The following is a 23,658-nucleotide window of genomic DNA, read 5'->3' on the forward strand; positions in this document are numbered from 1 at the left end:
TAAAGCAGCTTTTGTAAGACCGTTGTGGTGCACAGTGCACGTGGGAATCGAGATTGAAATATGAAGGATGTGTGGCGCGGTCTCTCCCTCTTTGCAGGTGTGAATGCGTGGGTGCTTGCTAACGTACTTCTTAGCAGATGCTACGGGCGCCCTCACGTCGCTGAAAACAATGGAATGCGGAGCAGAAGCACCGAGCGTAGATCAGCTCCAACCTCTCCTTCGCTGCAGGAGGGCACATGGGTACGCTTAAGCGTCTTCACGGTCACCGCTGCTTTCTGCGTGTCCGCGCCCATTTCTTCTGTCTAGCGCTAACTTTGATCTTTAGCAACACACCTACGAGAAAGCGAGGCCTCTCATGGCGCTGGGGGGGGGGGTAGCGCCGTTGCTCTTGCATCTCCTGCGATGCCTTCTCTCTTTACCGTGGCACTTGAGCTGCCTTCCATTGCCATGTGGAAAATGCACTTGCGCGAGTGGTGGTGTGATGCACCTGCGAGCCAAGGCCTGTGTGGCAGCGGCTTCTACTGCATCGTACCGCTTCCGTGTCGTCCTGCTGTACACCCTCCCTTTCCCCTTTTCTGCTGACACCTCGCGTCGTGTGCCTGTGCATCAGCTGCCCCACTCCTCCGCCTTGCACGATTGCACTCTTGCTGCCTTTTGGTTCAACGCTGTTCCCCCATTACAGGTAAACACGCAGCCAGAGCACTCTTGCCTGGCACAAAACTATAGTCCCCCACCCTTCGTCTCGTATTTCTCCCTCAGCACCACCCATCCAGAAGTTCAAGATGTCCGTTGTCGGCACTCTTAGCACGTACATGGCCGCGACCGACTCACGCGACAAGATGATCAAGGGCGCCGGGTGCTTCTTCAAGATGATGGGCGCCCTTTACGGCAACCCCAACTTCATGAAGACAGGCGCGGCCATGTCCGATGCACGCTGCTTGATACGCATGCTGTCGTGGCTCAGTAACGTGCAGAAGATCAGTGACGCAATGGAGAAGCGCATTGTACAGCCGCGCGACGTTCTGTTTGTGCTGCGGGTGCTGTTCGACGGCATCTTCAGCCTCCTCGACAACATCGTGTTCGCCGGGCGCTTCTTCAACCCCAATTCGCCAAGCCTGTCACAGCTGTCGTATGTCTCGCGTGCAGCCCTCTTCTACGGCTATGCCGTGGCTGTAGTGCTCGACATTTATGACCTCGTGCGGGATCCGACAATGCCGAAGCGCGGTGACCGCTGCCTGGTGCTGACGCGCAACGCCTGCGATATGGTTTCAGCCATCGGCAATGTGTGCACTGTGGACATCGGTGGGGCCAATGTCGCTGGACTGGGTCTCATCAGCGCCATTATCGCGACCCGTGAGCAGCTCCTGGCGGCGGCCGCCAAATCTGGTGGCAACACCATCGGCGCTATCCCAGCGAGGGCGGCTGCGCAGCAGCCAAAGAAGTGAGGGTTCTCTTCGTTTCAACGCATGCCCGGCGGTAGGGTGTGCTCGGCTGCTTTTTTTTTCCGTTTCTCTTTTCCGTCCATCCGTAGGCTTCGTTCTGAACACCAGTGCTGGGCGCACTCCGTCACTGCGCTTCCCCCCTCCCCCACTCTCTTACAACCTCCAACGCTTTTTTCATTTGCCTGTTTTACCCTTTGTTTGATTTTGTTGTATACACATGCACGAATAGACTTCGCCCCCGTCGACTGTTTCCTGCTTGTCTCTCCGAGGCGCATGACTCTTTCCCGCCTCTCATGGGTTTTACCCCCTCGCAACGCCACCGTCGCCAGTCGTCGGCACGAATCATGCCTTTGCATGTACGCGCACTCGCACGCAGGAGTTCAAGCGTGCACCTGGTAACGCTGCTGAGTCTTTTCGTCTAGGGTCCGTTTCTGAGACTTACGCGTGTGTGTCTCTCCTGTCATGAAGGAGGACCCCTTTGGCGTGGTATCCAGGATTCAGCGCCCGCTGCGGGCGAGGAAGCCAAGCAGCCACCCTCTCCCCTGTCAACGCCGAACCACGTCCGGTGCTGACAGGGTTAGGTACCTACGACGTGAGGAGGTCAGAGCAATGTGTGGCTGCTGATGCCGGAGGTGGGGCTGTGGATGGATCTGCGGCGGAGCGACCTGCGGCAGCGAAGACATGTACACTATCCATATTATAGACAGAGCTGCAACGTAGTGCGAACGCAGCCCACGCGGCCCTCGCGCTGCCTCCTGGTACGGGCTGCCTCAGCCACGCCGAGGAGGACGCACGAGGTGGCGGCCGGCAGAGCGGGAGGTGGGTGGGTGTAGTTCGAGGCAGGGGCCGTGCTCGGGTGAGTGAGTCGGCGCATCTCGTGTACCGCGTGTGTCTACGGCTGCTTGGCACCACGCGATGGGGCCTGTGGCCGTCTGGCCGGGGGTGGCGGTAGGGTGGTGTCTGAGGCATGCTGTGTGGCAGAATGGCCACGTTGAAAATAAACAAACAATCATGCGCCTGTGTGCCCGAGGACATGTGCTCATTTTATCCACCCACCCGCAGCTGGCACTCAGCCGATGAACGTGGTGACACAAGGTCAAAGGAGTGGGAGCGTACTGCGAAAGGGATATGCGCCTTGTGTGATATGAGGGCGATATCGGGGGCAAAGTGCTGTGCGCCACGTTGATGAGGTACGAATCTACGGCGCTCTTCATGCCATTGCGCCCTTGAAGGGATCAGCGGCACTTGTAGCAGAAGGAGACATACCGCTGGCGCACAACAATGTAGGGGCCATCGTTGCATGCGACTGTGGTGCAGTATTGAAATCCAAGTTGCCGTGCCCTCACACCCCGTCCTCCTTTTGCAGCTGTGTGGTGTTCTCCATCGACGACCAGCGAGTCACACCGCGACGTCGCAGCTTTACGTCTCTGTGGCACTGCTCGTTTGCACACTTTTTTTTTTGTTGTATGCTGCTTGTCTGTTTCCTTCGAATGCCGCCTCTCATGCTCACCTGCCGAACCGCTGTCCTGGACCGCGTGTGCCGATCCTTAGAGTCCTTTTCAACCACTTCCTCTCCCCCTCATCCTAGGCGACGCGCGCCTTTGCGGCTGTCAACCACTTCGTCTAGCGCAGCATTCGAAGATCAATCGCCCCGTCCACAAACAAAAAAGAGGGGTTGTTTTTTTTCCGCAGAAGAGCTGCATCTTCTTGTCACCGATCGTGCCTCGGTTGAGCTCATTGGTACCCATGGCCACTCTTGAAAAACAGTTGCAGTCCAGCACGCTGAGCAAGCAGTGCAGGGCAGATCTGCTCAACCATGTCGAGGAAGTCGAAACAAGCTCTCGGCGCCTCTCCAAGAAGATGATCACGCTCCCGGATTCCAACCTCCCATCCGCGGTCACGATGCCGACCGACAACTCCGTGAAGCGTGGCATTCGCGCCGCCACCGCCGGCGCTAACACGGAGCGGTCGCTGCACTACACTGCAAGAAAGCAGGAGAAGGATGAGATGGTTGCCAGCCGGATCATCTCTGACAGGAATCTGAGCGGAACGTACTTCAAAGATTGCTCGCACAAGTTTGTGAACGGCGCACGCAGCTGGCCTGACCCATTCCGGTCCTCGCGCAGCCGCACAGCACTTTCGGGCAAAGATATGGATTTTGTCTACCGCTATGCCGAGGCAGCGACGGGGTCCGCAATTGAGCGCCCGCAGCCGTCAGACGACGCCTCCGTTGCTGCGACGGCGGCGTACCGCAAGGCGTTCCGGCAGTACAAGGGAAGAGACCCCACCGCGAAGGAGATGGAGGAGGCAGGCAGGCTGGTGTACGCTTTTGATGAACACGGCAGCGTTGGGGTGCTTCAGAAGCCACACAGCTGCTACCCTCACACACACATCTCGGCCGTCAAGACGCACATCCGCACGTGCCCAAATCAGGTGTACTTACCGGAAGTGCCTCCTGTGCGTGCCGCACGAAGCGAGTTCCCCGGACCGATCCCAACGTGGTCGAGCACCAAGCGCACTACCACCATGGCCACCAATGGCACGTACCGACCTGGCCACCATCAGGCCACGAGTCTGAAGCGGGAGGCAATGAGTACGGTGGTGGGCTCTCGTTGAGCCTCACTTCTTTCGCTCGGTGCACTTACTACTCGAATCTCGCCACATGTGGTGCGTATGCGCGCTATAGACAGCCTCCTCTGCTGGCGTGCGTGGCTACTGTTCTCTGTGTTGCTGTGGTTACTGTTCAAGGTGAGTGGATGTACGGTCCTCTTGTGTTCGTTTTTGCTTCTTTTGTCCCCTGTTTTCTTTGTATCTCCCCCGTCTGGTAGACAGTGCACCACATGTGTCGAGGAGAACTGAGCCATCAACGTGAGGTGCTCGCACGCACCAGCCTTCGCCTGCGTGTTTGTGGCTGCGTTTAGACGTCTCTAGCGCCACGCCTCGCGCTGTTCGCCTCTCCTTTCCTAAAGTCCATGTATCTTATGCGTTTTTTTTTTTGGGGGGGGGGAGGGGGTGGTCTGCATGTTTCTCGTTTTCTCTGTATTTGGAGAATGCAACTTGACGATGCAGAGGCTTATGCTCATGAAAACTGAGCGGTTGCCGTCTCGACAAGCAACCTCCCCAATATCCAGTTTCTTGCCCTCCGAACGAGCCGCTTGCGCGGAGGAATTGAATGTGTAGACTCACCATTGGCCATCTAAGCGTTTCAGTGGACCGGTTTGGACGGCAAGGCCCCTGCCCTCCGCGCAGACACCTGCGCAGATCCAGCAAGGAGGGGCTGATTTTCTTTTTTGGAGACCGGCCTGCCTTATGGCGTTGGCTCCGCATGCTCATCTGCCCCTTCTATACCTCGCCTTCACCACCGCTTTTTCGTCCTTGTCTTGACCTTCTCGTCGTTTTGTGCTCTCATCGGATGGCTCACACAGCAAGGAAGCCATTTCTGTTTTACTTGCGGTGCGCACATCTGTTTTGCCAAGCCCACTCACAGGTACATCTCCCTATTCTCGAAACCAGACGACAGCTGCAGCGATGGAGCGCACGGCTGATCAGCGCATTCGCACGACGGAGTGGGAGGACGTGCAGTACCGGTATGGCAACCGCGTCGGCAAGTACAAAACACACGAACTGGAGATACTAGCCCAACAAATTGCCGACAGAAACCAAAACACGTGCCTCACAGCCTATGACCCACAAGCGGAGAAAGTCGCAGCCAAGCTTGAGCGTGGAGGGTACGAGTACAAGGGCGGCGAAGAGGAAGGCACCAACTTCATTGTGGACTCGGACGACGAGGACGAAGCGGTGGCTGCTATCCGTCGAAGACGTCTGATGGAGCTGCAGCGGCAGAAGGCGATGGAGCGCTTTGGGGTATTACGGCACATCCCGGGCGCTGACTACGTCGCAGAGGTGACAGAGGCGTCTTCTTCGTGTTGGGTGGTGGCGGCGCTCATCAAACCGGGTCACAGCGACTGTGAGGCACTGTTGACGGTGCTTCGCACGGTGGCTCAGCGGCGCCGATCGGTCAAGTTCGTTTCGATGATCTACACCGAGGCAATTCCTAAATTTCCCGACGGCCTCCTTCCCTGCGTACTGTTGTACAAGGACAAAGAGTTGAAGAAGCAGATCACTGGGCTGGCAGACTGGCAGGCCCAGAAGAGGTTGAGTGTTGCCACAGTCGAGCAGGTGCTTTCTCGCAACGGTGTTCTGCCGCCTATCGAGGACGACGAAATCGACGAAGCCGTGGATAAGGATGAGTGAAGTGCCCAGCGTCCGTCTCTCGGATGGCTCTTCGTACCTGTAATTTTTGTGAAGCCTACAGTGGAGCTGCTTTCCGACCTTGGAGCTGCGCTTACGCTGAACGATCCGATGTGTACCTCTCAGACCGCTGCAAAACGTTTCTTACTCGTCGATGCCGTTGCTCTTGCTACTCCGCGTGCGTACAGCCATCCGCTGCCAGGCTTGTCGTTTTCGAGATGCCATACCGCTGTGAATCTTCCAGTCGTGCATGTTCATGTGTGTGTGTGTGTGTAGTCGCGTTTTCCCATGAAAAGGGGTTTGTGTGTGCTCCCTTTCTGCCCCGTCGCTTCTCCGCTTTTATCACGCAGCTGTGACGGCGAACCGCTGACGATGCAGGACTGAAACCAAACGTAAATGGCGGAGGACACTCTCTAGCTGTCACTATGAAGATGGAGTTGCTCCCGTCGCAAAGAGTGTGATGATAGTGAAGGCGATGCTGCTTTCCCAATCGCTGGCGAGACATACACGGAGTGCCTTGCGTGAAAGATGTTGCCACCAAAGCCTTCCGGCACCAACGAGGTGGCTGTCCGATCACCTCAACTAATGTCCGCTCCTCCGCCCCTCTCTCTTTTCTGGCCGCTGCCGTTAACGCCCCCTTACCGGCTCCTCTTTCGCGGTTCGTTTTCGACTGTTTGTGTGTGGGCCTTCGCACCATCGCTTGAGGCCTGTGCGTACGCCTCTGCCCTCCCTCTCTATCCCCAAACTCATCCGCCAGCCTGTCTCTTTGCCGATTGTGCTCGCGCTTGAGTGCGGGAGGGAGGAGGCTACCATCGGCCACTCCTCGCCATGCCCGTCGACGGACACCTTATCGCTGATGTGCAGCGACTTCGCCAGCTCGGGGAGCAGTCGCTCTTCCTCCTCGTTGTCGGCGGTAAAGGTGCGGGCAAAAGTACGGCACTTCAGAGCTTCGCCAGCGGACTGCAGGTGGCGACCAAGGTTCGGCACGCGGCCGGAGTGCACGACTGTGCTCTTACCGCACCGGCAGCTGCTTCACCCGACGATGACTTCACACTGTGGACGCTGACCTACGCCACTGTGGCGCACAGCAGCTCGACGTTAGGCGCACTCTCTACCCGTGCACCACTGTTGCGGCCCTTCTCGATCGTTGTCGCTGATGACATTGACCTCCTCTGGCTTCTATGCAGCATGAACGGCCTTCTGCCACCCCTCCAGTGTCTTCTCCACGCAGTGTTGACGAGCTCGTCGTGTGCGGTCGTGGCCAGTGCTCCTAGTCAGGACACGGTACCGCCATGGCTACTAGAACAAAAGCTACCTGCTCTCTACCCGCTCCGCGAGCTTACCGAGGCGGGAGCGAGGCGGCTGTTGCGCAGCGTTCCGCAGCCACTCTTCAAATCACGTGGCGAGCTGCTCATTAGTGCACAGACCCCCTTCACATCACGTCAAATGTTTCTCTTCAACGCATGCATGGCACTGGAGGCCGCCTCGCACGGCGCTACCGGAGAAACGCTGCGCTCACTGGTTCAGGAGGACCGCGCCTTCCTCCACCACCGGCGTTCCCCTACTGGCTCCCAGCGCGCACCTCCCCACCTTTACGGTTTAGGCGAGGTTCGCCATCGCATCAGCACTCTTGTCTCTGTCTTCGCCGCACACAGTAGCCCAGGCGGTGGCGGTCAGCTGATGGCATCCCTCCCCTCTTCCACCGGGTTGCTTCTTCACGGCCCCTCGGGGTGCGGAAAGTCCAGCCTCGCCCGACAGACGGCCGCCGATTTTCCGTCTATCCCATTTTTCTTTGTGGAATGCACGATGCTATTTTCCAAGTACCTCGGAGAGAGTGAGGCGCAGTTGCGGGAGGTTTACCGTCGAGCACGGACGCGCACTCCGGCGGTGGTGGTACTGGAGGACCTGGACGTCATCGCACAGTCTCGCGGCGCGGTGCAGCACGGAGACGGGGACCAGAGCAGCGGCAACAGCAAAAGCCAGCTCGACGTCACAAGGCGCATGCTGGCGGGTCTCCTCTGCGAGCTGGACGGCGTCACAGACAACAGTGGCGTACTCACCATTGGAATCACTAATGCACCGCAGGTGCTCGACGCTGCCGTCCTCCGCCAGGGCCGACTTGAAACGCTTGTGTACATTCCGCCCCTCACCCAGGACGGGGCAGAGGAATGGTGCACGCATTTTTTCGAGCGATTCGACGGCGCAGAGGGGCAGAGGCGCGAGTGCGTCGTGATGGTGGCCAGCCACGCGGTCGGCTGCGCTGCCGCGTCGCTGCAGTACGTCCTGCGAAAAGTGTTCGAAGCATGTGCGCTGCGTCACGGTTGGGACGCAGCCTCAGCCGGCTCGCTGCCCTTGCCGACCCTTGCGGAGATTCAGGGACACCTCTTCGAGAGCTGCTCCGTGCTGCGGCGCGTGAACCACCCACACTTCGAGTAATGGGCGCCTCTCACAACGCCTGTTAAACAAAACATAATTTCATAGATCAAAGGCATAAAGCGCTCTACGTGGCGTGTGTGTGGGCCTGTGTGATGCAGACGGGAGCTCGTGTTCTTGGCCCCCCCCCAAACCCCACCCTGACGTGCTGCTCTTCCTAAAGGCGCTGCGTATCTCTCTATGCACTTGTGCCGCAGAGCGGTGAAATAGGTCTGATAGAAGATCTCTGGCGTAGCGACGCCCTCCCTCTCTCCGTGTTAGCCGGTGCCGCTTTCTCCGTTTCGTGGCGCACCCACCTCGGGTCTTCTGCTTTCAAATGGTCTTCTCTGCAGAAGTTTCAACGTGCGTCGCCCAGCAACGCTTTTGCTCCTATCCGTCGCGCATCCTCCTTTCACTCTCTCGATCACTCCTGCTCTTTGCGGCCACAGGACGTGGCAAGCACACGTACACCGGAGCGCGCGCCGATCGCATTCGTCTCTTTTTTTCACGTTCGGAAAGAGGCATCAGCTGAACGTTTTTGTTCTAAAGCTCTCGTTTGTTTGGAGCCCGCCGCGCCTGCGTGTCCAGGGGCTCGTGGCTGACCTTGGCTGCCGCTCAAAGGCGATCAGCTCGCACGACGAGAGTAGGCGGCATACACACAAACTCACAGCGCCGGGCGCCTTGTGTTAAGGGTGAGGAGCGGTGGAGAACTGCTTTCCTGGAGTCTCCTCCGCTACCCTGCGTCTAATCAGCCTCGTGCACACATCACAGCTGCGCGTCGCCCTCTTGCAGGAACCTTCTCGAGGCGCCTACCTTTTTTGTGTTCTGTCTTGGTTGCGCGCCCAGGCCTGAGGGCGTCACGTTTTCCGCGGAGGATTTCCCGCAGTGCTATGAAGTGGCGCCCGCTGGCGTTTTTCAGTGCTCCTCGCCAACACGCATTCTGCTGCCTGCCTTTGCACCCCCTACGCATTCTCGCAGACACACACGCGCGAACGGGATCCGTCCTGTCACATTGCTCATCGTAGTATCTCTTATCCTCTGTGTCTCGCGCTGTTCTACCATTGTGTCTTCTCTTCCGTATTGTCTGGCGTGACAGCGGATGGATTACCGGTCGCCATTTGAGCTACGCCAGCAGCTCCTCGAGGAGGCCCGGGCTTCCCAGTCAACGTTGCCGCCAAAGAAGTGGAAGAGCAAGACCAAGGGCAGCAGTGGCGGCAACGGCGACAACTGTGCCGCGCCGCTCCCTAGGCACTGCTCAGTGGTTAAAGATGGCTCGGGCTTTATGCCCTCCACCGCACTTCCTGATGACCCCACCGCACTGGTGCGCGAGGTTCCTGGCGCCGAGAACATTGAGGCCCTCAATGCGGCCCTGGAGCGCGAGGAGGCGGTGCAGCGGTATGTGGAGAAAGAGAAGCTCTCGGTAGAGGAGTCTGCCAAGTACATTATGGCAAATGGCAGCACAATGCAGCGCATCTCTTTTTTCGGTCATGTCCGCGAGCAGCTTGTCGACTTGCCCTCGAAGGGGATCTCCAAGGTGCTGGAGACGCTACTGGACTCGATGTGGGCGCAAGACCCTGAGCTGCAGTGTCGCGCGCCGGAGAATCTTCTGAAGCTTGTAGGTTTGCTGGACCCGAACACGGCAACTAAGATGTATGACTTTACCAAGACAATGCTGACCGTCCAGACGCCGGAGATTCGCGTAGCGTGGTGTGAGTTGCTGCTCGGGCTCATCGACTACTTGCCTGTTAGTGTGCTGCAAAGTGACCTGATTGTGCTCGCCGTGAACAAGTCGGAGCACGCGCAGCCGCAGGATCAGCGCGAACTGAGTTGCAAGCTCTTTGGCGCCCTCTGCCAGCATATAGCTTCTGAAAAGGTCGAGGAACTCATACTGCCCCGAGCCCTGGCCTTGTGCCAGGACACGAACGTCGGCGTCCGCCAGCGAATGTGCCAGCAGTTGTGTGCGATTGCGCATTCACTGGGTGTAGAAAAGGCCAAGACACGCGTAGCGCCGGACTTGTTTGAGCTCCTGAGCGATGAGGAGCAGGCGGTGTCGCGAGCTGCCTTCTCGTGCCTTATCGACTTAGTGGAGTTCTTCGGCCCCGTCTACCGGCGCGAGAAGCTGTTCCCCATCATCAAGAACTTCATCTCGAATCCACCAAGCGAGGTGGTCGGGCTCCTCGTCGGAGAGTTCGGTCGCTTCCTCGACGCCATCAAGACTGACATCATGTCAGACGACGACGTGAAGCTTTTTGCAGACTTTTTCTGTGCCGCTGCGACGCGACACGAAGAGGAGGCGCGCCGTCAGTGCGCCTTTAACTTTCCTGCTGTGGTGGCATCGCTTCCTCGCACCGTCTTCGCCACGCACCTGAGCAAAGCGCTCTTGTCCCTCTCCTCTGATAGTTGCGTTGCTGCCCGGGTCAGCGCCGCTGCGGGCATGCACGAGCTTCTTCCACTGCTGCACTCGCCAACTGCTGACCTGTTGGAGCGGCCCTTCCTGCGCCTCATCGGTGACTCTGACACGTCCGTACGGGCGGCGCTGGTGAAGCACATCAACAACCTTCTTGATTACTTCCGCAGCGAGCTGAAAAGCTCGTCCCGCGTGTCGTTCTTTTCTGCCGTCCTTGACGCTCTCCTTTCGTGGGTGTCGGAGCCTGTGGTGAATTGGCACACTATGCAGCATGTCATGCAGATTGTGGACCACTATATTGACTCGTTCGAGGAGAGGACGCTGACGGAGCAGGTCGTGCCGCGGCTGTGGGAGTACGCCAAGACCGGGGCGACGATATTGAAGGCCGACTGTGCCACGCTCATTATGCACATAGCCTCCCGCATCGAAAACTTCATCGCGAAGGCGCAGATGTTTAGCCGCCTGAACAGCGAGTACGGTAGATCCAGCTCGTGCTACGCGCGTCAGACGTACATCTACTTTGTCTCTGCATCCTTTCGCTTTTTTTCCATGCGCTGTGTTCGGGAGCGTATGCTGGAGTGCTGCCTCGAGCTGCAACGCGACAGCGTGACGGCGGTACGACTGGCACTAGCGCGTAGCCTGCCGCTGCTGTCGCAGACACTGCGGAAGAGCAACGCCGGCGCCCTCGAAGAGGAATTTACTGCTATGGTCGGCCGGCTGTGCGAAGACGTGGATGAGGAGGTGCAGGAGGAGGCTGCGAAGTACGTAGCAGGATGCGAACGCCGCGCTCGCGCGAACACCGCTGCGCCAAGCCGATTCAACGAAGAGGTGGATAGCAGACGAGAGAAGGCGGAGCTGGCGATGCTAGAGCACGCAAAGGAGACGGACAAGGCGGAGCGGCGTGCAAAGCTGCGTGACTTGCTGAAGAGCGAGCGTGAGAAGGAGCTCATGGAGTTGCCGTCACCTCCAAAGGGACGTAAGCCGGCGCCACCGGCCAGCACAGCACCGCTTCCGTTAACTCGTCGTCACGGCAGCAAGCTCTCTATATTGCCCGCTGCGAACACGGTGAGTCTGCCCCGCATTGCGACAGCGAAGCAAACACCGGCGCGGACCATGAGCCGCAAGAGGCCTTGAGAGAAAAAGGAGCGACAGAGAGAGGAGGGGTACCGTTTACGCTTATCCCGATCTCCTTGTCTGTGCTCGCTCGTCTTTTTCGTTGGTTCCGCTTTGGCGCTGCTGCGGTTGCGTACGTTGGCTGCAGCGTCGCCGTGCTTCTTGCGTGGTCATACATCGTCGCTGGGGGCAGGGAAGTTGGAAGGTTTATGCTCTTCCACGCTGTTCTTCCTCCTCTTCTCTTTCCTTTCGTTTTTTCCGATCGGCCATCGTGAGCGGATGGACGGTATGGGGGGGGGGGTCTCTCGCCCGTCGGTGGTTACGCGTGGCTCTCGTTTCTCTTTGGTTTCTTCGTGTTTCTTTCGTCCAGCGATCCTGCTGCTTCTGCGGCCGTACCGGTTGCACTTCGCTTCTTACGGACGACGCTTCTTTGCGTTCGGGAGCGCCAACGTCTCCCCTTACAAGACTTGTGTGTGTGTGTGTGTGTGTGTGTGTGTGTCTGTGTTGACTGTCAGCTGTACATATTTTGTGTGTTTGCATGTGTCTTCGCGTGTGGGTGTGTGACTATAAATGTATATATTTACACACGCATATACATACATACCTATATACAACGTTATATAGCTGCGCATGTGTGTAGATGAGGGAGGGGTGGTGATGGGTGCCGCTTTATCTGCTCTGGCGCCGCGCAGGCTCTCTCTGTGTTTCTCTTCTGCCTTCTGCGTTCTTCCTTCTAGGTCTGTTTCCCACATGTATACAAACCACGGAAACACTGCCGCTATAAAGAGCAGCGGTTGTGTGACACACATGTAAAATTTGCTTTTTGTTTGCCTCTAGGCCGCTACTATGGTCGTACCCTCTGTCTCTGTCGTTGTCACCTCTCTTGCTCTCCGGCTTTCGCACAGGAGCACATACACACGCCCGCTAATGAGAATGGTACCGTTCTGAGCCCTTGTGTTTTTTTTTTGTCTCCGTCATCTTTTCTGTTGGAAGGCTGTGTTTCGCCTTTCCAACTTGCTCTCTCGCCGTCTTTCTGTTTGTGTGTGGTGCTGAATCGGTTATGTGATGATGATGTGTGCGTGTGTGCGTGGGGGGGTCTGATTCTGCATGATGCCGCTTTTCTGCTGCCGAGCCCCCTCACTGACGTGGGCGTTTGCATGTGGGGTGCGTTGTTGTCTCTCTATGTGGTTTTATTGCAGGGTGGTGGTGCTTGCGACCGACCACGCCACAGCAGCGCACAAATTCGCAGCCAGAAGAAAGAACGCACCGTAAGAGGGCTTCGCTTACATTATTCTTTTCGAACAATACTGCTCTTTCTCTCTGTGCCCGAATTTGTGTGCGCCTCCCCTCCGCCTCGCTGTCGCATGCGCGTGTGCATGTGCGCCCGTCTGTCTGTCGGTGCGAAGAATGCGGGAAGAGGGGCGGGGTGAGCATATGCACGTGTGCGTGTGGCTGTTCAGTTGTGGTGGCGCTTAGCAATATGGATTTTTTCACCAGCGTTGTTGGACGTTGCTTCTCTTCTCGTGACTCAGATGATGAGCTTTAGCCATATGTGATGGCAAAGACCCATCAGAGATGTCTCTAGGAATCGAAACAAAACAGTATGCGCCGCTAATCGACAGTGAGGCTGAAGTACTCCACCCGTGCGCGTGCGGGAAGGCGGTGCTTCCTCGACGTCTCTTGCGCCAGCATGCGCGCTGATTCGCTGCATTTTCAATACCGCGGCGTCGGAGTCGCCCTCATCGAGCAGCAGAGGTAACACCGACCATGCGAGGGCGGCGGCAGCATCAGCAAGTGTGCGTGCCAACCGGACTCTGCGGCTTTGGAGTTCTCTACGTGGCATGGAGCTTGATTCCATTCTATATGTTTTCAATTTTGCAGCTTGTGTGCTCCTTTCTCCTTTTCTTCACTCTCATGACTGGTGTCTTCTTTCGCCGAAGCCGTTCTCTGCTGGCGCATTGCTGCGCCCTCAGACGCTCGGAGTCATCAGGGCTGATCGACGCACCACCTCCACTTAGTTGCTTCATGGTGCGTTGCGCCGCAGAAAGTCGGCGCAGCAACGTTGGACGCGCCTCTCTCACACTCTCTTCCCCGTATCGCTGTTCTTCTTAACATTCAGAAGCCGAGAGACAGATGTCGATAGGGTATGTCTTCACTTGTGGCTCCACGGATGGTGCGCCCGTGTGATCTTCGCGCGCACCCGATTCAGCCGTCTTCTTTCTTTGTGCATATACTATCGTGAAGGCGTGCCTCGGAGAGTGAGTGCGGATCGAGAACTCTCGCTCTCTGTCCAACTCACCTCCTCCTCTCCGTCCCTCTGCCAGCAAGCCCCGTGCGCACCCCGTCCGTGCCTGACCTCTTTCGGTTGGTTTGGTCTCTGTATGTACCGCCGTGCGCTTTTCTCGGGGCATGATGGTGCGGCCAAGACCGGGGGCAGAGAGGGGGCGGATCTTTCGTTTTCCGTTTGGCGTCCATTGTGTGGAGGCGATCACGTTTCTGCCCCTGTGTCGGTGTCGCTTACCCCGCCCGCCTCTTTTTCTATATCTTTGGCTGTATGGGGGGAAGGGTGCCTCTCTCCCCTGCCCGGTTCTGCCAGTGACATCATGGGCGGCCCCATACTCTCGCTTGGACAAACAAGCACCGGCACACGCACACATACGTTTGCGTGTCTGTGTGTGTGTGTATGGCTGATCAAGAAAAGGACGGGCTCCACTAGTGCGAGTATGACGCTGGTGTAACTCTCTGTCTGTCAGTCTCTCGCCCCCTCTTCCATCCATCTCTCTCTCACACACCTGCACACACATACACACACACACACCTCACACTGGCGACGCAAAGAATGCACAGGCTCGTCTACTGCAGGCTGTAGATTGCGCATTTTCCATGCGCTAGACCCTGCAAAGTAGGGCATGTCGGATAGCGAGTGGAGCTCTGACAGCGGTGTCTCGAACGCTGAGGCGATCGTCGCCGCCGCCCTGAATATGCATCTTGTCGAGCTCATGACGTCGCAGCACCCGTCGCGCGTGAGTCACCGCCGACCTGCTTACGCGACCTCTGAGAGCACGAGGGCTTCATCCGCGAAGATCTCACATAAGACTCGTGCTAGTGGCGAGGCGCCTCGCAAGCAAGCTCGTGTGGACATTAGTAACCTCATCCGACAGGCCCTCTCGCAGAGTGGTGCGCATTGCCCATCCGCCAACGTCGACGAAGTGGCGGGCCAAGTTGTCGCTGCGCTAAGACAGAGGGCTGGCGGTGCGGAGGTGGCCCGAGCGGTCACCCACGCGCTTGCCGATCCACTTAACGAAGAACTTAGAGAGAGCGTTCTCAGTGGTCGTCTGCGTCCTGAAGAGCTCGTTGCCCTCGATGAAGTGAGCCTCCTCAACCAAGCCGAGCGCGCAGTACTGGAAAAGGCTCGACTGGAGCGGCTGAACCAGCACTCAGTGGAGTATCTAGAGAGGCACAACCTCACCGTTACAAACATGTTCACCTGCCCAGAGTGTGGATCTCGTGAGTGCTACGCGAACTTCCGCTTCACCGACTTTGTGAAGTGGCAGGGCGATGATCAAACGCCGACGCTGCTGCGGTGCTGCAGGTGCTCCCTATCCTTCCGGCAATGAGTGCGAGAAGCGAGACAGCAGCGAGTGCGCCCGGTGCCTGTCTGTGTGCGTGGGCTCCTGTCAAAGCGCTTACTGCCTCGACTGTTTTGAGGCGCTGTATCCATCCATCTTCGAACCGCCACCGAACAGCGTGTCGGGGAGGCACACGAGAGACATGAAAAATATGCTGTTTTCCTTCGTGTCGCATTTGGCACCACTGTGCGTGCGTGCGTGTGTGCGTGCCTCGCGGTTTACCTCGAGATGAAGCGTGGAATGGGCAAGCGGCGGTGTGCACCTTTGTCAGAAAAAGGAATGAACACCTCCCAACTTGTGCAAGGTGCCGTACGCGTTGGCGCAGTCGTTGCCACATCCTCTTGGATGTCTTGCAACGGCAAACAGGGCGCAGAAGCCAAGTGTTGGCTCACCGCTTCACGTCGAGCTGGCGTACGCTTCGGCATGCACACGTTGCCTCTCAGACGAAAACCTCGCTATGCTACTCTTTGCTTACGCATTGTCTCGCGGCTCTCCTCCTCGCTGCTTCTCACCGCTGCGTTCCTCCGGCGCAGCTGACCGCACGCCCCCGAAGGTGTGGGAGCCACTCGGTGCTCGCACAGTGCCGTCGCGCTGCCTTCAAGAGCCCTTTCCTGCTTTGTACGCCGCAGAGGTGTCAGGAACGCACGGAGAAGCAGGGAGGGAACGAAACGCACGAGAAACAGCAGCACACCCGTGCCACGGTTGACCAGTGCTTTCATTGGCAGCGAAGCGCACCGGCCGTCTGTCGCAGCCAAGCTCGAAGTTGCTTGCACGCCATCACGCGAAGGAATTGCAGTGCTCCCTGTATTCTCATACACACATACACACACACACACACATACCCGCATAGACTCTTACGCGCATTATAGGGCGGTGCCGCCGGCGTCGCTCTCTTCATCCGGCGAGTCGCACGCATACCTCGATGCAGCTCCGCTTGCAAGCGGCGTCGTTCACTTGAATCGCGCTTTGCCACGTCATATCTCCGCCCCCTATTGCCTCGCGTCTCCCCGCCTCCTGCTGTGCAGTATTGTTGCGGCTCCTCGTTGGCTCGCTCATTGCAGCGTCTACGCAGCAGGCCGCGTGCGACCATGTCAGACTCCGCCCAGCTGCCCGCTTCATCCGAGGCGCCCCCGCTGAGTCCGCCGCCTCTGCCTGGTGTGCCGACGCATTCTGTGTCACCGCTAGCAGCGCCGTCGCGAGGGGCGGAGGATGCGCAAAACTCATCGGCCGCTTCCCCGCTGAAACGCCCACGCGTCGCCGAGCCCATTACTCACTTTCTCACCCCCAACGCTCTAGGTGGCCTCAGTCAGAGCTGCAACTTGGTTTCACCCTCCCCTGCGACTTTGACAGCGGAGCAAGTCCGCCATGACGTCCATGCCGATACCGAGGCGGTTTCGCCGAAGCAAGCGAGGGTAGAAAGCAGGTCTGTCACCCCGCGGTCTCCCTACTCCAACCTGCCGCGCAAGATCCCTCGCAAGACGCCCGTCTCCAGCCCCACCTCGTCCCTCACAAACTCCACGCTTGTCACGCCTCCGACTGCCGCCGCCGCATCTCACGCATGCACGTCGGCGCCTAGCGTATCAACCGCGGCGAAGAGGATCACGCTGCATCAGCGGTGGGCGGCGTTACTGCATGGCGTGTTCATGAAGGAGCGTCCTTCGAGCGAGTCTGACCGGGTAATGGATCTGTGTGTGCGTATCGTGGAGGCGATTCCGGGCGATATGGAGCAGACGAAGGACACTTTTCAGACGCTGCTGTTCAACATCAAGGACTCCAAGAACGGCGAGCTGCGACGGAAAGTGATGGAGGGAGAGCTGCTGGTGGAGCGGCTCGTCACGATGGACGACCTTGAGCTGGCCAATCCGGAGCTGCGCAAGCATATCGAAGAGAAGATCGAGGAGCGCTCCAAGGACACAAATCTCAGCGAGATTAGGAAGGCAATGCGGACGAGCAACTCGACACTCTTCAAATGCCGCGTCTGCGGCGCCCGAGACTCCTCCTGGGAGCAGCGGCAGACGCGCTCGGGCGATGAGCCGATGACGGTGATCATCACGTGCAACAAATGCAACACGCAGTGGCGCAAGTACTAAGCTCAGGGAAAGAATGGCGCCGAGCCGGCGCAGATGGATTGTGCCGAGGCGATGACCCTCTCCGTATGCTTCCCTCACGCTTTCTTTGATTCTCTCACGTGGGCACTTGCTGGCCGCTGTGGATATCAAGCTAATAACACCCGCCGCAGCGCTCAAGCACTATCTCTGTGTGTGTGTGTGTGTGTGTGTGTGTGTGTGTGTGTGTGTGCGTGTGTGGGAATGTGGTGTGCGCCGAGCTGCGGCGTTCGACATGCGACCTCGCCATGTTTAGCGTAACTCTCTACTTCGTTTCGACTGCCCTTACGTCGCTGTCGTCTGACTGCATTGCTGAACACAGCCGAGCGTGGGCAAGGCCCTTTAGCCCCTCTTCAGTAAGCCCGAAGAGACATTTGTGCGATATGCCTGCGTCTGCCTGAGCATGAGTAGACGTAACTTGTGTGCAGGGCTACATTACGTCAGAGAAGGTCTGCGCGGTCCACGGGCCCCGCGCTGAACACGGCTGCACCGCACCTCCAACTGCTTCCTCTGCACTCCACATCTCTCTCCTTCTGCCCTCATTCCTCCCGGTACGGATGTTGGTGTCGCCGGTGCCTTCGGCGTGGGCTCATCCATTTTCCGTGAGCGGCGTCGACGGAGCGTGCCCATTGTCTGTGGGAGCCCACCGTCAGACACTCAGCTGCCCTTCGGAGCCCAACTGCCTCTCTGCGCGTTCGATGCGCACACGCATATAAGAACATCGGTGCCGTCGCACAGGCGAACTGCCAAGAAGTGTAAGGAAGCGAAGCCTCCCGCACACGTTGCTACAGGGGCTGGCTCTCCACCGGGCTGGTACCGAAACTGCTCTCAGCGCCCTGTATTAGCAGACGGTCATCCCTACCCCCCCTCTATTCCTGCGCTGAAGTCTAGCATTCGTGCGCGCGCGCGGACGTACACGCATCCATCGTTCTCTGTGGTGTGGCCGCTGCTGGTTTCGTTCCCTGCTTCGATCACGCAAACTTGACGTACCGATGAGGGTGACGGTCAAGTGGTTTCTGACGGGCAGGTACTCCGTTATCGAAGACAGTGATGCGATTTTGTCGCCGGACACCACCATTGCGGAGCTGAAGGGGCTCATTCAGATTCGATTCGGTTTTTCATCGAATGAGCTTTTGCTGGTGCTGGATCACCTGCTAGAGAACACGGTTACCCTGCGCAGCCTCAGCATCATGGGTCAGCCGTGCGACCCCATCATGACGGCGCATGTCGTGAGAGAGTCGGTGCTCGAGATGAGCAACCTCAAGCACCAGGACGATACAAGTAAGGACGACGACCTGCACGAGTTCTCGCACGCCGATTTTATTCTGGCCATGAAGATGCTTGGCAAGGATGTGCCGGTTCCAGACGATCGTCTTGTCGCCATGCGTCTGAACGCCCCTCGCCAACGTCCAGTCTTCCTCGACGCTCGGCGGGAGGACGAAGACGACGCTGCTGGTCCCGAACGAGTCCCTCAGCCTCCACCCGGCATGCCAGGCCTGGCGGGGTGCGAGGTTCCGACTTACAACCCGAAGAAGACGGAGGTGTACCAGATCGTATCCCGCGTCCAGTATGGCCCGCGTAAGGAGGGCGTGGACACCGAATTCGCGATCCAGTACCCCGGTGTCAACGAGCCCTTTCCGTTTTGGGACATGCGCACACCAGATCCGTTTGTCCGCATCGATGGGCAGTGCGCCCCTGGCGAGGTCTGCCTCGAGCTCTTCTACTTTGGCGATTTCGACGCTGTCAAGGACCAGCCCGGCTTCTTGTTGGTGGTGCAGCAAAGCCTGCAGTCTAAGGCTGGCGTACGCCTGCGGACACCGCTGCCGCTGCGTGAGGCAGGGTGCATGTACCCCCTCATTGCAGTCCCCATTGTGCTGCACGAGATGGACGCCATGGAACTCGGTGACATCTTCTTTGAGGACTTTGGAAGGGTCGAGTCTGCACGACCCCTCAAGGGCAACAACGACGGTGCAGAAGTCGCTGGCAGCGGCGGCCTTGGCTGCGCTCCACAGTAGCCGATGCGAATGAGTAGAAGAGAGGCGGTGGCGCGCAGTAAAGACCCTGTCAGTGACGCGCCTGCGGAAGAGCACGGCCTCCTCCACGGCTATCTGGGGTGGGGTGGGGTGTGATCTGCCGGTTGCTTTGGAGGATGACCGCAGAGCGAGTAAACAAAAACGAAGATGCGCCTCCATCCACGCAGGAGAGAAGATCGACTGTGTTTCTTCGCGCACGCGCTCTCGCCCTTGCCACCTCGTTGCCCGCCGGCCCTCCCCGCTGCTGCCTCACTTCTTCGCCGACCTCTGCGAAACATATACGTATCCTCGTTGGCGTACTGTTTGCTCCATGTCTTCGTGCTGTGGCTCTCTGTCAATGCTGTCATAGCAGTCACCGAGTTCCCACGCATACCCAACTCAACCGGTTCCACGAACCGACTCAGCATACCAGGTTTCTCATGCATACGCATACGCAACAAGTCTGTGTGAAGGCGCTTGCCTGCGAGCCGTTTTCCAGCCGGCTCTTCGACTTCCTCGTCTCGGCGCGTGTGTGCAGGCGCGGTGTGCAGGAGCGCGACTCGCTTCATTTGCCGCTTCTTCCATTCCGTCTTGTGTGCCGTGGCCATCTTACGAGTTTTGTGTCTTTTGTGGTGCATGCCACGTGCGACGGATATCGCAGCGCCTCATGTCGGTGCGCTGGGTCAGGTTGGGTTTCCACCGTCACATCGAAAGTACTCACAAGAGCGAGAGCCGGGGGGCTGGGGGGGGTGGAGGAGATGTGGCGTTTATGGACCGCAATAGGCTTGCACACACGTGCCAGCATACGCGCGTGCCTGTGCACCGACTCGGCGGCCAAATCTGGCTGATAACTTCCTCGTGGCAAATGATTTCCTTGTTATGGTCGAACCTCACATTCTATGCCGCGATCCTCTGTTTTGGATTCTCCTCCCCCCCCCCTCACCTCTTGGTTCTTTCAGCCAGATGCCTTTGGATGAATGCTGTGGCTGCACGGCATGGCGCCCAACAGTGTCATCGTCTACATTTTCGTCGAGAAGTGCTCTTCCTTATTCTTTTGTTGTTCTTGAACTCTGGTGCTGCGTTGATCCCTGTGTAGGGCGGCGCGTTGACGATGTCTTTCTTGCCTGTGGCTGGTCCCTTTCTTCTGTGGTGTCTGTTTCGCTCTTACCGCTCTTCACCCTCACATGCGGGCGCACGCGACGGCGGCACTGGCGTGCAGCGAGGGCGCGCTCTACTACTAATAGGAAGCACCTGCGCTGCGGCGTGCAGAGTCTGGAGAGAGACAACCGAGGAGAGAGAGCGAGCAAGGTGAGTGGCAGAGGCATGGGTATCTTGCCTTTATTCGGTGCGTGCGGAGGTGCGTTCTTGTCTCTGTGGACCAGCTTCCATCTGCGAAGACGCAGTTATCGTGGTGCTGACGTTGAGTTCGTGTTGCCGCGCCCCACCCCCTTATTTGCTTTTTACTGTATTCTCCTTGGCGCTGGCGCTTGACCCCCCCCCCGGTGCCTTCCGACGCGAGGCACGCTCAAAAGGACAAGAGATGTCGAAGAAAATGGCAGCGGAGAGGGGCGGCGTGCGCGCCAGGTGAACGCTGCATGGGTGCTTGAGTTGGCGCACACTCACAGACGACGGCACCTCGTCGCTCTTGCCTCTTTCGATTGCTTTGCTGCCCTTTGTGACCTGCGTCGTCGTCGCACACGTGCACCATAGCATCAGCGGAAACAGCTCTCTCCCTTCGCCCCCCCCCACAGCTGGTCGATGTGCACATTCGTATGATGATGTTCACGGACAGCAAGCTACACGTGACAGCGGCAGCGATGACGCGCCTCTTTCGTTGCGCATCTTTGTCCGCTGCTGGCACCCTCTCCCTACCCCGTTTCGGTTTCTCTGCCTCCTATAGTGTTGCTACCCATCTGTATGCGTACCTGCGCCTGCGCTGTCTTTCTCTTGCGCCACCTGTTGCCCTCCTGTCGTCTCTCCTCTGTGTGCTGGTGACATCCAGGTGAGAGAGGCCCCCTCCCACTTCCCACTTCCCTCCCCCTGCTCGCTGCAGCCTCTCGTCCGCTACCTCACCTGCCACGCCCCCCCCCTGGAGTGCAACCGCACATACACGCACACCAACGTATCCGACCACATGGAGGGGGCCTCTGACAAACTTTTGAGGGAGCCGTTCCGAGCCAACTTCAAGCGAGAGCGCTCCAGCTCCTACTCCACCGAGAGAGGCAGCCCGACGTCTCCGCATCTTCGGCGGCTTCGTCCCCTGCCGACATCGTCTTCCGAGGGCAAAGGCGCTGCGGACGGCGACGGCGAGGAAGACCCGCATACTCGGCGGCAAGCCGAGCCGGAGCTCTTCGAGCTCACTCCTCATGGCGGAACCGCCAACACAAACGTGCGTGCAACGCGCTTTGGTGTAGAGGGTCTTCGCATCGGGCGAGACCCCAGCTGCTGTGACCTGGTGCTTCCCTCGAACTCGGTATCGAGGCTTCATTGCGTACTCTCTGTCCTTGGTGATGACGTGTTCGTGCACGACAACAGCTTCAACGGCACTTTCATCAATGGCCGCCGCGTAGGGCGGGGCCGATGCTCGGTGTTGCATCCGCGCGACACACTTTCCTTCCTGAACCCCACACTAGAGGAGGCAAGCCGGTGTGGGTTTGAGTTTGCGCCGTTGCCGGGGCACTCCTCATCAGCCTTTACAGCAGTGGAAGGACTGCGGCGGTACGAGCTAGGGCCGGTGCTTGGTCAAGGGAGCTTGGCGGCGGTGCGGCTTGGTATAGACCGGGAGACGGGGGCACCAGTCGCTATTAAACTGATTGAGCGGGGGCGCTTCTCCTGTGAGGAGGCTGCGGCCTCACTGCACACAGAGATCGAAATGATGCGCAGCATGGATCACCCACATGTTGTACGGGTGGTGGACGCGTTTGAGGGCAGCGGCTGTGTCGCATTGGTCATGGAGTACGTGCGCGGCGGCGACCTGTTTGACTACATCGTCGGACGCGGACGCAACCCTTTCACCGAGGCTGAAGCGCGCCATCTCTTCGGGCAGCTCCTCGAGGCAATTTTGTACATCCACGGCCGAAGCATAATCCACTGCGATCTCAAGCCGGAGAACGTGCTCGTTGACGTCGTCAGGAGAGGGTCCGATGGCGAGGTTGACACGACCTCAGCCTCGGCGACGGCGACGACGCAGGGTGTGGCGTCATCGGCGCTGCAGACCGACGGCGATGCCGCGCTCTCCGTCGTGGACGATCACCAGGCGGAGGCAAAGACGGTTTCGCCATACGACGTGAGGCTGAAGCTGGCGGACTTTGGCAGTGCCAAGTACGAAGGCGGCGGCGCAGGGGGTGGCATGCTAGAGACCACCGGTGCCGCCACGCCAGTCTACGCAGCGCCGGAGCTGGCATGTTTTCCTGCGGACGGAGCACCACCGCACGAGATTACTGCGGCGGTGGATGTGTGGTCTCTAGGAGTGCTCCTTTACATTCTCTGCTCTGGTACCGTACCAAAGCCCCCCCGCGCTGACGCAGTCGTCGCCTTCAATCGGTCCATGACACATCTATCCGTTCTGTGTAAGGACCTCATTGCGCGCATGATGACAGTGGACCCATCGCAGCGCCCTTCCCTCGCCGACGTCTGTCATCACCCCTGGCTCGACGGCCTCACGATCTCCGGCGCACCGGACAGGGGCGCGCTGGGCAGCAAAGACGTCTTGTCTGTGACGGCGAAGCTGTCGCCGAGCTTTCCGGAGGCGGCGAAGCCGCTGTAGGGGCGCCACGGCGCACGCTCCAGTTTTTCCTGCAGGTGCGCTTCTGCTTCGGAAGGCGCGGCGGCTCCAGCGTCGCCGCTGACGCAAGATCACGTGCCACTCTCCGGCACTCCTTTGGCACCATTGCCACTGCATCTTGTTGCGCACGCGCACAGAAAGGTGCGTCTCGCTCCTCTCCTCGGCCGTCTGCGAGTGTGCCGCTGCATGCCATGCGGCGCATCCGTGCCCTCATCGGAAACAGGTGCATGCTTCCGGCGGAAAGGAGGGATATCCCGTGAGAGGCGAGAGTCAAGCGCTCCTCTGTGTGATTGCTTGAACACCTGCGTGTGTCAGCATGCCATATCCTCGGCTGCGAGAGAGGGGTAGGGCGGTGGTGCACCCACTCTTCCGTGCAAGCGCTCTGCGGCTTGTGTCCTCGTCTCAGCGGCGCTGCGTAGATTTCAGCTACAATGCGCAGGAAGGGGAGGGGCGATGGTGCTGTCTTCAAGAGGGTAGACCGTAAGCGCAATCAAAAAACAGCC

The 23,658-nt window shown here is 58.7% G+C and overlaps 9 protein-coding genes across 9 annotated transcripts; all 9 read left to right on the top strand.

Annotated features, from left to right (window-relative positions):
* Positions 1-782: 782 nt before the first annotated feature.
* On the top strand, positions 783-1,445 carry LDBPK_240140 (glycosomal membrane like protein; the record flags this gene model as incomplete). Its single annotated transcript, XM_003861056.1, has 1 exon — positions 783-1,445. The coding sequence occupies one exon, from the start codon at positions 783-785 to the stop codon at positions 1,443-1,445; it is 663 nt and encodes a 220-aa protein (XP_003861104.1).
* Positions 1,446-3,188: 1,743 nt separating this feature from the next.
* Positions 3,189-4,058, top strand: LDBPK_240150 (hypothetical protein, conserved; the record flags this gene model as incomplete). The annotated part of the gene is made up of 1 exon (XM_003861057.1): positions 3,189-4,058. One exon carries the CDS (start codon positions 3,189-3,191, stop codon positions 4,056-4,058), a length of 870 nt encoding a protein of 289 aa, XP_003861105.1.
* A 912-nt stretch (positions 4,059-4,970) lies between these two features.
* On the top strand, positions 4,971-5,696 carry LDBPK_240160 (hypothetical protein, conserved; the record flags this gene model as incomplete). The annotated part of the gene is made up of 1 exon (XM_003861058.1): positions 4,971-5,696. One exon carries the CDS (start codon positions 4,971-4,973, stop codon positions 5,694-5,696), a length of 726 nt encoding a protein of 241 aa, XP_003861106.1.
* Positions 5,697-6,521: 825 nt separating this feature from the next.
* Positions 6,522-8,129, top strand: LDBPK_240170 (ATPase domain protein, putative; the record flags this gene model as incomplete). Its single annotated transcript, XM_003861059.1, has 1 exon — positions 6,522-8,129. One exon carries the CDS (start codon positions 6,522-6,524, stop codon positions 8,127-8,129), a length of 1,608 nt encoding a protein of 535 aa, XP_003861107.1.
* Positions 8,130-9,204: 1,075 nt separating this feature from the next.
* LDBPK_240180 (hypothetical protein, conserved) lies at positions 9,205-11,646 on the top strand (the record flags this gene model as incomplete). The annotated part of the gene is made up of 1 exon (XM_003861060.1): positions 9,205-11,646. The coding sequence occupies one exon, from the start codon at positions 9,205-9,207 to the stop codon at positions 11,644-11,646; it is 2,442 nt and encodes an 813-aa protein (XP_003861108.1).
* Positions 11,647-14,534: 2,888 nt separating this feature from the next.
* Positions 14,535-15,242, top strand: LDBPK_240190 (transcription elongation factor-like protein; the record flags this gene model as incomplete). The annotated part of the gene is made up of 1 exon (XM_003861061.1): positions 14,535-15,242. The coding sequence occupies one exon, from the start codon at positions 14,535-14,537 to the stop codon at positions 15,240-15,242; it is 708 nt and encodes a 235-aa protein (XP_003861109.1).
* A 1,100-nt stretch (positions 15,243-16,342) lies between these two features.
* Positions 16,343-17,344, top strand: LDBPK_240200 (transcription elongation factor, putative; the record flags this gene model as incomplete). Its single annotated transcript, XM_003861062.1, has 1 exon — positions 16,343-17,344. The coding sequence occupies one exon, from the start codon at positions 16,343-16,345 to the stop codon at positions 17,342-17,344; it is 1,002 nt and encodes a 333-aa protein (XP_003861110.1).
* Positions 17,345-18,351: 1,007 nt separating this feature from the next.
* Positions 18,352-19,374, top strand: LDBPK_240210 (hypothetical protein, unknown function; the record flags this gene model as incomplete). The annotated part of the gene is made up of 1 exon (XM_003861063.1): positions 18,352-19,374. One exon carries the CDS (start codon positions 18,352-18,354, stop codon positions 19,372-19,374), a length of 1,023 nt encoding a protein of 340 aa, XP_003861111.1.
* Positions 19,375-21,505: 2,131 nt separating this feature from the next.
* LDBPK_240220 (protein kinase, putative) lies at positions 21,506-23,137 on the top strand (the record flags this gene model as incomplete). Its single annotated transcript, XM_003861064.1, has 1 exon — positions 21,506-23,137. One exon carries the CDS (start codon positions 21,506-21,508, stop codon positions 23,135-23,137), a length of 1,632 nt encoding a protein of 543 aa, XP_003861112.1.
* Positions 23,138-23,658: the final 521 nt, after the last annotated feature.

This window comes from Leishmania donovani, chromosome 24, assembly GCF_000227135.1.
Source record: "Leishmania donovani BPK282A1 complete genome, chromosome 24".
Classification (NCBI taxonomy): domain Eukaryota; phylum Euglenozoa; class Kinetoplastea; order Trypanosomatida; family Trypanosomatidae; genus Leishmania; species Leishmania donovani.